Genomic DNA, 11808 nt, shown 5'->3' with positions numbered 1-11808 from the left:
TGGACTGTGGCATACCAGGCTTCCCTGTCCATCACCAACTCCCAGAGTTTGCTCAAATTCATGTCCGTCGAGTTGGTGATACCATCCAACCATTTCATCCTCTGCCGTCCCCTTCTCCTCCTGTCTTCTATCTTTCCCAGCATTGGGGTCTTTTCCAATGAGTCTTTTCCAAAAACTTTTAGATTTTTCTAAATAAATTTTTATCAGTGTCTGCCTAGTTTAGCAACTTAGAATTGAATCTGTTTGTTCTATAGAACTGCCAAAGATCACAAATGTCTCTTTGACTGATGATGAATAATGATAGAATATAAAATAGCCATATCTGCAAGAAAGACTTAAACTGTCTTTATTTTTCCAAATTCTAATAAAGTGAAACTTCTGTATACTGAAGCTAGAATGATAATGCATACAGAGCGTTAAAAGTAGTTTTGGAGAAAATACGGGTACATTTCTTCCCAAATTTTAAAAATGATTTTCTGTGCCTAAATTAAGCAGACTGTAAAGAAAAGACAAAAAGACAAAAAGGGTCTCAGATCCAAGACGAAGGGCCCAAATGAGATCATTCAGTGAGATGGAGGTCCACAGCCCCCAACAAGGCACGGAGCTTAAAGTTTGATACCAGTGGCACCAGGGAGGGCCCACTTCTTTGGCTGTCCTGTCAGTATTCCGCACGGATGCACTTTGCGATGGTGTTCAGCTGGATATTTGAAGTTCCTTCATAAATTGTGCCTTATAGAAAGGGGAGAAAAGGAACATAAAAGCGTGGAGCCACAGTAAGAGTCTGTACGAGAATCAGGTCTGCAAACACCACCTCTGCATTTGCTATAAAACTTTACCAGGAACACTATCCAATGTCCCCTCAATGTGGTATTATTTGACAAGGTAACTCTACCTAAGAGATCACAATATTCCATTTGATTTACAGATTCCCAGAATCAGTATTAAACAGGTGAAGTTTCCCGTTCCTAAACTATCAATGCACCAGCCTGTATGGTTTCCTGGGAATAGGCAGCTTTTATAACTGCTAAGTTTCTATCTTCCTACCTGGCAGTAGAGCAGTGGAACGCTCAAGCTTGGTTACCCACTTAATGTCTAAAATTAGAACTGAGCTTCCAGCAACAGCATTAAGCCAATCAAAAATATTAACATTTTCAGTAAAAGAAAAATTAAGACAGTAGAATCTGTTGTGGTTTTATTGAAAGGCCTTCAGAGGCCATGAGGCATTTAAAAAGACAATTTGATGTTTAAAAAAGAATAAACCTACTTTTTTGAAGGAAGAAGTAGAGGGGGAAAAATCCAGCCACAAAAAAAGGAGAGCCAAGAAACATAGTAACTGAAGCGATTAAAACTGCCTCTGCCTAGGTACCAGTAACAACAACAAAAATATCAAACCAATACAACAGCCTAAAACACCTACAGAGTCAAATAAAACAAAATAAATGTTTAAAACTCTATTTACCAATCTTCGCATCTCGGAAATATTTTTCCACAGGGTAACTTTTGGTGTAGCCCACGCCTCCCATCCACTCGATACACTTGCTGGTAATGACGCCTGCAAGCTACCAAAAAGAAGCACAAATGACGCTGAAACCACATAACTTACACATGACCAACACTCTAAAATATTCTTAGTAACATGGATTCACTGCCATTGGCAACTGGAAGGATCAAGGTTATTTTGTAAATTAACATTTCTTTGTCCCAGTCTCTATACCATTTATGGAAAATTTCCTATTAGTTCATAAAATTCTTCTTTTCTTAAGACAATTAGGGTCTTTGTTTTAGACTCATACACTTGTCAACGGTGTCATTTACTCAGCAAATGTTAACCAAGGGCCTCCCTGTATCATCCACTCTGCCAGCCACAATGTCTGGGTGCTGACCGGTCACGGCCCTTTTGGTCTTGCTGGTCATTCAGAGAGACAGATGTTGAACCACGATCACTGAAACTGAAAAACTGTATGGGGTCAGAGAAAAGCCTGCAGGAGAAGCTTCCACGGTTTAGATGGGGCAATGGGTGAGGAAGGTACAGCCTCGCTGACAACTAAAGGACAAGTCAAAGGACATTTCAAACTGAGGACTGACACATAGAAAGGCTCCAAGGAGGGAGTGGGTTCATCGAGCTCCAAGGCTTGAGGACCAATGGGGTGGGATCGGGGTAAGCTGTGAACAGGGAATGGGTGTGGGCAGCAGTGGGCCTCATGTGATGTGAGCAGTTTAAATAACCTGCTGGCCCCCAAAGGTGTCCACAGGAGAATCCCCAGAAAGTATAAATGTGTATCACCTACATGGCATAGGAACTTGCAGGTCGGTTAAGTTAAGGGATGATTCCAGGTTATCCGAGGAGGTCCCGTGCCATCACAAGGGTCCTTATAAGGGAAAGAGGGAAGTAGAGAAGGGTGATGTGACCACAGACACAGGAAGAGCTAAACACAGGACACACTGCTGGCTCTGAAGACGGAGGAAGGGACCCTGAGACTCAGAAAGCGAGTGGGTTCTAGAAGCTGGGGAAGAAGAGGAGATGGACTTTCCCCTAGAGCCCCTAGGAAGGCAGCTCCACTGACACTCAAAGTTCACCCCATGTGTATGTGCATGCACACGTGTGTAGACACGTGTGTGAACGTGCATGCATGTGCGTGTGTGTGCTCAGTCACTCAGTCGTGTCCAACTCTCTGCAACCCCATGACTGTAGCCTGCCAGGCTCCTCTGGGATTCTCCAGGCAAGAGTACTGGAGTGCACTGCCATGTTCTCCTCTAGGGGATCTTCCCAACCCAGGGATCGAACTCGAGTCTCTGCATTGCAGGTGGACTCTTTACCACTGCACCACCTGTGAGGCTCATTTCAGATGTCTTACCCCACAACTGTGAGACGATAGAACTGTCCTGTCTCAGGCACTAAATTTTTGGTAATTTGTTCAAAGCAACAATAGGTGAATAAAAAGGTCCCATTTGTTGTGAAGAGTCACTGAAGGGTTTAAAACTGGAGCGTAGCATGGCCTCATGGACACCTTGAAAGGGACACTGGACTGGAGGAAGCCACAAGGACCATCGAGAAGTTAGAAGTTGCCTCCGGTGGTTTGGTAAAGACGTGGCACAGCTTGGACTAGATGACTGGTAATAAATACCAGGGGAGAGAGAAACAAATTCAAGACAAATTGAGCAGCAGAATTCTCGTAACGGATGACGGATTCAACAGGGAGTGGGAGCAAAGGAGGGGCGTTGAGGGGACTCAGGTTTGTGACTGTGCAGGGTGGGGAGGGAGGGTGGTGTTCGGGGGAGGGGAATGGGGTGGGTAAAGCAGAAGCGGATCTGTTAGTCTGGAGCTCAGAAAGGAGGTTGAAGCACAAGATTAGACCTGGGGACTGAAGGGGTTAAAGTAATATCTGAGGCCAGGGAGCGACTAACACACTACTGAGCCCTGTGATACGACCAAGTTTCAGCCCAAGTCCAACGTGTTACATGCAGAGTACAGTCAACACGAGGATGGTATCTTCCTGCTATTTTCTATTTCATGTTACCTCCAGGGCATTCGCTTCACCCCAACTTGGAACCACAGCCATGATGCCAGTGTTCAGCTGAGGCCCACCTAGGGATTTACAGTGGGGTTTCCACATGAACTGGGTGACTTGGTTTCCACCCGAGAGCCACGGGAACACAGAAACCTTACAGAGTTAAAGCACCTCCTATGGCAGCTTTACTTTCTTGCATTTCCTGTGTAGCAACTAGAAGGTCCATGTTATTTTACTTGAAAAACAAACAAATGTTCGAGCAACATTCCTAAATGACAAGGTTAATAAATAAATATCTTAAAAATTAAAAGACTGCAACCTGAAACTATCACAGCATTGTTCATCAGCTATACTCCAATACAAAATAAAAAGTTAATTTTAAAAGACTGCATTACTCTTGTTTGTTTTACCTCTGATGCATGGTACTTGGCCATAGATGCTTCTTTAATGATTGGCCTCCCAGCTTCTAAGAGCCTCGCAGCGTTGTATGTGAGTAATCGTGCAGCTTCCAGCTGGGTGGCCATGTGAGCCACTTGGTGTTGGAGCCCCTGGCATAGGCAGATCCAAAGAAGAGAATCACAGTTTCTGGAAACACAGCTCATTGTCAAAATCCTGCCTGTATATGGAACACTGACAGACTCGAAACATACTTGCCCCAAAATAAACATTCATTTTGCAAAAGTGTTAGTTAGTTGTATCCAACTCTTTTTGACCTCATGGACTGTAGCCTGCCAAGCTCCTCTAGTCCATGGAATTTTCCAGGCAACAATACTGGAGTGGGTAGCCCCTTCAAGGGGCTTCTTCCTTGAAGATCCCCTTCAAGGGATCTTCCCAACCCAGGGATCGAACCCAGGTCTCCTGATTGCAGGCGGATTCTTTACTGTCTGAGCCACCAGAAGGCAGTTTAAAACCTGCAATCTAAAATAAACTGCTCCACATATTGCTTCTGAAAAATTTTTCAAAGCTCATGTAAATTGTTTACGACTGCCGAGATTTAAAGCTTTCCTTGGTGGCTCAGCGATAAAGAATCCGTCTGCAATGTAAGAGCCGTGGGAGATGCAGGTTTGATCCCTAGGTAGGGAAGATTCTCTTGAGGAAGGGCATGGCAAACCACTCCAGTATTCTTGCCTGGAGAATCTCATGAACAGGGAAGCCTGGCGGGCTATAGTCCATCAGGTCGAGAAGAGTCAGATAGATACAACTGAAGCAACTTAGCATGCACGTGAAGATTTAAAAGATCAATTATCGTAGAATTATGTTTAAAAATGTATTATTTTTAATACTGTGTCAAGCACTTGGAACATCTGAAAGAAAGTGAAAGTCGCTCAGTTGTGTCTGGCTCTTTGCAACCCCACAGACTGTAGCCTGCCAGGCTCCTCTGTCCATGGAACTCTGCGGGCCAGAATACTGAAGAGGGTAGCTGTTCCCTTCTCCAAGGGATCTTCCTAATCCAGGGATCCAGGTCTCCAGCACTGCAGGCAGATTCTTTACCATCTGATTCACCAGAGAAGCCCCTTAAAACATCTATTTGATTCCAAATCATCCTTAAGAGTATGTAGTATTATCTTTATTTTACAGATGAAGCAGCTGAAGTTTGCAGAGGTGATGTAACATGCTCAAGGACTAAGCCAGCAAGACAAAGAACCAGGATTCTAACCCAGGATGTCTGACCACAAACCCCAGGCTCTGGAATTTGGAAGCCATGAGAAGGCAGCTCCCAAGTGCTCACCGGTATATCCTGAATCATGCCATAACCAGGCGTCAAAGACTACTGTACTACCCTTGGAGAAGGTCAGTGCAGTCACAAGTATACACACTGAGACCTATTCCTTCCTCCCTGTGCCTCTCCCATTAAAATCCCAGAGAGGATTCCCTTGCGGCTTTGTAATGAAACTTTTCATTAACAGGAAGACAAGAGAGTATGCAACGGTAGAAAGATGCTAATAATTACATACCTGAAAATCAAATACCCTTCTGCCAAATTGTTCCCTTTCTTTAATATATGGAATAGTGTAGTCAAAACAGCCTTGAGCCAGTCCCAGCATCTGTTAAAAAAAATCAGAATTTATTTTTTATTAATAGTTTATGTTCTTAATTATTCAGGTTACAAATTCTTTTTACAGGCAAATTGAAAAGTTGGGGTAGAGAAAGAACTAGGCATACCAAGATGGTGAGGCATATGTTAATGACCTTCACCCACTGCATTTATAGAACTTAAGTTCTAGTAATTGGGAGAAAGCTTCCCTGATGGCTCAGAGGGTAAAGAACCTGCCTGCCAATGCAGGAAATACAGGAGACTCGGGTTCAAGCCCTGGGTTGGGAAGATTTCCTGGAGAAGGAAATAGCAACCCACTCCATATGCTTGTCTGGGAAATCCCATGGACAGAGGAGCCTGGTGGGCTACAGTCCATGGGGTCGCAAAAAGTTGGATGTGACTAAGCAGGCAGGAGGGCAGGGGGTTCCATCTCCCTCTGTGTTCTATTGCCACTGTTACTAAGCTTAGATTAGGAAGTCATGAAGTCGTGAATTGGGAGAAAATGTGAGTAATTTCCTATGAAGAGGAGTACATTTGACTCCAGCACGGAGGCAGACTTTTTGGCATGGTTATGCCCACTTTTATGGATTCTTCTTTAAGCTTGAGTTTCTAGGCACAAACTAAGCCTCAGAAATTTTATCGCTTCTGAACCTTCTATCTTCCGGTCCATTTCGTATATGATCAGGATTAATAACAGCTTTGGTGCTGAATAAGACTCTTGAGAGCCCCTTGAACAGCAAGGAGATCAAACCAGTCAATCCTAAAGAAAACCTTGAATATTCATTGGCAGGACTGATGCTGAAGCTGAAGTTCTAATACTTTGGTTGCCGATTACGATGAGCTGACTCAGTAGAAAAGACCCTGATGCTGGGAAAGACTGAAGGCAGGAGGAAAAGAGGGTGACAGAGGATGAGGTGGTTGGACGGATTCACCGACTCAATGGACATGAGTTTGAGCGAACTCTGGGAGATGGTGAAGGACAGGGAAGCCTGGCATGCTGCAGTCCAAGGGGTCGCAAAGAGCTGGATAGGACTTAGCGACTGAATGACAAGAGCTTCAGTGGGTTGGGTGTCAGAACGTAAAGGAGCAGTGTTTCTCAACCCTGACAGCACGTCAGAATCATCTAGGGGAGCTCAAATAATAAAAATACCAATGTGGGGCCACCCTGAGCAGTAACCTCTCCAGGACCACAAATGCTCAGCCACCCTCCTTCCCTTGCCACTTGACTTAGAGCAGAATATGAGAGGGACCCTTTTCATACTGATCATGGGGTTCTCAAGGCAAGAATACGGAAGTGGTTTGCCATTCCCATCCCCAGTGGACCACGTTTTGTCAGAACCCTCCATCTGCCTGGCCTGCTGCAGTCCATGGGGTCACAGAGTTGGACACGACTGAGTGACTGGACTGAACTGATGAGAGGGACCATAAAGGTAAGTCTGCCCAGCACTCGGGGTGAGTCCTTCAAGGCACAGCGCTTCTTTCTGGGGCAACGAAAATGTTCTAGGGTAAGAGTGGTGACCGCTAAGCAACATTGGGAATATAACACATGCTACTGAATTATTCACTTTAAAATGACTAATTTTGTTAAACAAACCTCACCTCAATAAATTATTTTCAATGGTGGAAAAACAAACAAACAATGTGAGGGTCTAGCAACCAAACCCCAACCCTGGGCGTGGGACGGAAGGGGGAGGGAGAGCAGGCCTGAGCACTAGCCTCCTGAAAACTCTTTAATGATTTAATGCACAGTGGGAGTTGGGGACAACTGACACAGAGGTGCCAGTAAAAATATCAGTGTATACATCCGAGGAACAAATCAGGATATGGTGGCAGTTATAGCTGGACTGTCTCACTGCCATCCCCATCTCCATCAGAACTGAATGAATTTGAGCTTAGAAACTGTTTCTACATTTCAACATTAGGTAGCTGTTAAATCACTATCTAATTACATCAAAGCATGTAGGTTTTAGAAAAAGGAAAAAGAAAATCAATAGTTAAAGCTTTTGGGGGAAATGCCCACAAGCTTATCAATATTTCATTAGTGTTCATTCAAATTTTTCCTCAGCCTTTTACTTTGAACTTTCTGGAGGATGGAATATTATGCCCCATTATATTAAGGACAAAACCCAAACGAAGTCAAAACCCCAAAAGCAAATTAAAATGAGGCAACAACTCACTGCACTTTCGGCTGTGAGAGAAGATGCTGCTGCTAAACTCTTACAACTGAAGTTCACAGGATGCCAACAATATAGCAAATGGACACAAATTGTAGTAATCACTTGTCAGTCAACACAGGCTTTTCCAAAACAGAGTACAATGTGTTCACTATAAACAGTGAAAAACTAAAATTCTTTACAACTATAGAGTTTTGAGGATGGATGCCTTCAGTTCACTGTTACAGGTACCTCCTCCTCTAAAAGTCATTCACAGTATTAATGAAGAAACAATAACTACCAGACCTTACTCTTCGTTTCTCTTTTTTCTGACCTTAACTTTTAATTAGGTTATACGATAACTTGGAGTAATTAGACTAAAGCCCAGGCTGTGTATTTACTGCCAGCCATCTGTATTATTTATGTGTCTGGGAAGAACAAAATCCAGTGCTGTAGTTTTTAATGCCATATCTGATGAAGCGGAATCACAGAAAAACTTTAAAATGAAAAGACAGTTCTCTTTACTGATATGTTATCTGTGCTTTGTGGGAAATATGGGTTAAGTTTTGAGCTAAGAATATTTTTAGCAGATTAACAGCAATGAAGAAAAATCTGGAGTAAAATTATAATCTAACTACTCCAAATAGTTGATATATGCAGTATCTTCAAAATCTAAAAGCTGTAAGGTTTTGAATTCTGAATACTCATTGATTATAAGTTAATATGTTACAAAAATGAATTCATAAAACCAAAGATTTCATTTTGTGATTCATTTTGTGTCATCTAATACAAAAATTTAATATGCTATTTAAAGGGCAAATTTGGTTAAAAAAATTGAATAGTTCTTATCTTATATATGTTTAATTGTTGCCATTTTATCTCTAAGTGCCAGGCCAAAAAGTTGTTTGATTTTCACATGCAAAACACTAAGTAAAAATCTTTCGTTATCTACAGAGACTCTCACTAAGACTGTAACGTCTTCCTTTTTTTAAAAGATTTATTTACTTATTTCAAATGTTTATTTATTTATCTGGTTACACTGGGTCTTGGTTGTGGCACCTGGCACCTTTGATCTCCCTTGCAGCACGTGTGATCTGCAGCCGTGGCTTGTGCTATCTGGTTCCCCGACCATAGATCAAACCCGGGCCCCCTGCACTGGGAACCTGGAGTCAGCTACTGGACTGCCAGGGAAGTTCCCTGAATGTTACTTATTCTTAATTTTTAAAATTGCAAAATGAATTGCATGCTTTGAAAAGTTGATTTTCAAAAAAAAATACCACATTTAATCTACAATGTACTTAAGTTATCGATCTAGGTATTAGATAATACTTTAATGCTCTCAAAGCAGAAAAAAACTGTTAGCTCTAAGCCACCGTTTGGGTCTCAGGACATTACATAATTGACCAAAGCGGAATTTTAAAGAAATCAGCCAGAAGCTATTCTTTCACTTCATGGAAGGGAAGGGCGCCATCTTGTGTTGACAAACTTCCAAATACTGACTGGTTTTACTGATTTTTTTTTTTCTTTTTACATTTTAATTGACTGTGTGAGGAAGAGTCAAGTTAAAGGGTAAAATCTGACTAACCTGTGCAGCGATTCCTATTCTGCCTTCATTAAGACTCCCAATGGCGTATTTATAGCCATGCCCAACTTGTCCCAGGATATTTGTTTTTGGAACCTGAAAAGAAAAATATGCAGTTATTTCTCAATTTAATTTGCCATAATTCATTTTGATTATATATTTTTAAATGCACATATACTCTCAATTTCTGTGATAACACTGTAGCATAGTATTCATTAAACTCCAAGGAAATTGTCCAGTATGTCTCTGTAACTCCTTCTAAACTGCTTCCCACGCACTCTCAGAGAGATAGAACTCAAGTCCACGCTGTTCACTACTGCATTCTCCAGAGCCTAGCACAGACATCTGTTGGATCTAGAAGAATGAAATCTCATACAATTAATCAACAACATAAATGAATAACAATTTCCGCCCCCTTCCCCGAACTCTTACTTGTATGATACAATGTGAGATAAACTATCAGGAATAACAGAAAACGTAGACGGGTAGTCAGCCTTTCTTCTGTTGAGACTATTATTGCGACAAAAATCAATGCAGGGGTGTGTGTGGACACATGCACGTGGACACAAGATAAAGGAGGAGTGAAGAAACAGATTAAGCTGTTTACTCATACTTAAAAAAATCTAGATCAGGAGCAATTAAAAAAAACATACACTTAGCAGAATTCCCTGGTGGTCCAGTGGTTAGGACTCTGCGCTTTCACTGCTGGGGGCACAGGTTTGGTCCCTGGTTGGGGAACTAAGATCTCACAAGCCGTGTGGCATGGCCACAAAAATAAACCTGCTTTATAGATAGCAGGAGAGAAATGAAAAAAAAAAAATACACTTAGCTTCTTAACATGAGCAGTTAGGAGACAAGAGTGGGCAGCGTGGGGAAAGCAAAGGGAGATGAGAAGAAACAGAGTTGGGGTGCAGCAGTGAGGCTCACACGACCCCATAAGGACACCCCAGGAGCACATACACAGTCACCAGGGAGCCAAAAAGGTGACATTCTCACCACTGGCAGCTGATGGATCGCTGCTATATCTCAGTCAAGTCTAAAGCACCCCATTCTAGTCATCGCTTCTTTTCTTTTTAAGACTCAGCTCTCACCTGCGGGGGGCTGCCTGGCTGTTTTCCACTCTTACTGGGCAACAGCCCCATCTTGTGGCCTTGCTGTGGGATTCCTCCTCCAAAGCCATGTTTGGTACACAAGTAACAGGTTGCTAAACTATGAATGAGATGACTTCTCGGGGTTGACACTTGAGACCAGCGGCTGGGCAGACAGGTTTCCATCCTTGGTCTCAACGCTTGTGAGAAGCACACTGAGGTCATGACCTCAACTAAGATCACTGTTCAAGAGGTTTACAAAATACTCTCCTGTGTAGGACTAACAATTTTGATACCTTACTCGCAACTATGCATACAGGCAGAGCGTATTCCTTGTCTAAGATACCCACCTTGACATTTTCAAATGTGATTGGGCAGGTGGAAGACGCTCTGATTCCCAATTTGTTCTCTGGTTTCCCTACATGAAGGCCCTCGGTCTCACCGTCGACCAAGAAGCAGGTAATTCCTTTATACCCCTGAAATGAAGATTTAAAATGCTATCACCACTTTGACTGAGAAGATCTCTTGTTCCCAAAGGGCTCAAAGTAAACAGAAAACTAAAAGCAGACTTCAGCATTAATTACTAATGAGCTCAGAATTGCACCATGTGTGTTATGAAACCAGAGTGGTGAAAGATTCAAAGTCAAGAATTTTACTCTTTATTTTACACTTTCAGAAACCACTGTTGCTATTAAAATTATTAAGCAACACAAAAGTATTACATGATTAATTCCCCATCTTCAACTTAACTTTATTTTATAAAGTTTCAAAATTTAATTAAATTAAATGTTACCCTAGAGAAAAAACAAAAGCAATGTTTACCATTTTGCTATATGTCTATTTTTCAACTGAACGTGTACGAGCGTGTTCAGTTATGTCCAACTCTTTGCAACCCCATGGGCTGTGGCCCACCATGCTCCTCTGTCCATGATGGATACTCTAGGCAAGAAAACTGGAACGGGTTGCCATTGTCACCTCCAGGGGTTCATCTAGACTCAGGATTTGAACCTGTGTCTCCTGTGACTCCTGCATTGGCAGATTCTTTACTCCTGAGCCATCTGGGAAGCCCTTTTTCTTTTAAATAAGAATAAGCCTTTCTTATTTTAAGAATGTAATAAAACATTCTTAAAAATAAATGTGCTAGAAAAAGAATTTTAAAAAATAAATGTGCTAGGGGACTTCCCTGGCTGTCCAGTGGTTAAGACTTCACCTTTCAATGTAAGAGGTGTGGGTTTAATCCCTGGTTGGGGAGCTGAGATCCCACATGCCTCCTGGCCAAAAAATAAAACAGAAGCAACACTGTAACAGATTCAATAAAACTTAAAATGATCCACATCAAAAATAAATAAATGTACTTAAATAGCTACTTAAATTCTTCATTATTAAACAGAAAATCTGTAATTCTATAAAATTCAATATTTTAGCCTCCTATCTAACAGAT

General features: G+C 42.0%; 1 protein-coding gene across 3 annotated transcripts in view; it reads right to left on the bottom strand.

Moving 5' to 3' along the window:
* Window positions 1-323: 323 nt before the first annotated feature.
* The window catches only part of ACADSB (acyl-CoA dehydrogenase short/branched chain), a 35352-nt gene continuing 23867 nt past the window's right edge, over window positions 324-11808 (bottom strand). For 2 of the 3 annotated variants that reach the window (XM_060404570.1, XM_027960319.3), the window contains 6 exons: window positions 10718-10843; window positions 9283-9375; window positions 5465-5554; window positions 3920-4057; window positions 1460-1559; window positions 324-729 (listed from right to left, as the gene is read on the bottom strand). In XM_060404570.1, the coding sequence (XP_060260553.1) occupies window positions 659-729; window positions 1460-1559; window positions 3920-4057; window positions 5465-5554; window positions 9283-9375; window positions 10718-10843 (618 nt within the window). In that variant the 3' untranslated portion in view covers window positions 324-658. Of the gene's footprint in view, window positions 730-1439; window positions 1560-2288; window positions 2370-2855; window positions 4058-5464; window positions 5555-9282; window positions 9376-10717; window positions 10844-11808 lie in introns of those variants that run through there. The other variant, XR_009597995.1, reaches the window with a different exon arrangement.

This window comes from Ovis aries, chromosome 22, assembly GCF_016772045.2.
Source record: "Ovis aries strain OAR_USU_Benz2616 breed Rambouillet chromosome 22, ARS-UI_Ramb_v3.0, whole genome shotgun sequence".
In the NCBI taxonomy this organism is placed as follows: Eukaryota; Metazoa; Chordata; class Mammalia; order Artiodactyla; family Bovidae; genus Ovis; species Ovis aries.
This window is presented reverse-complemented; position numbering and strand designations above follow the sequence as displayed.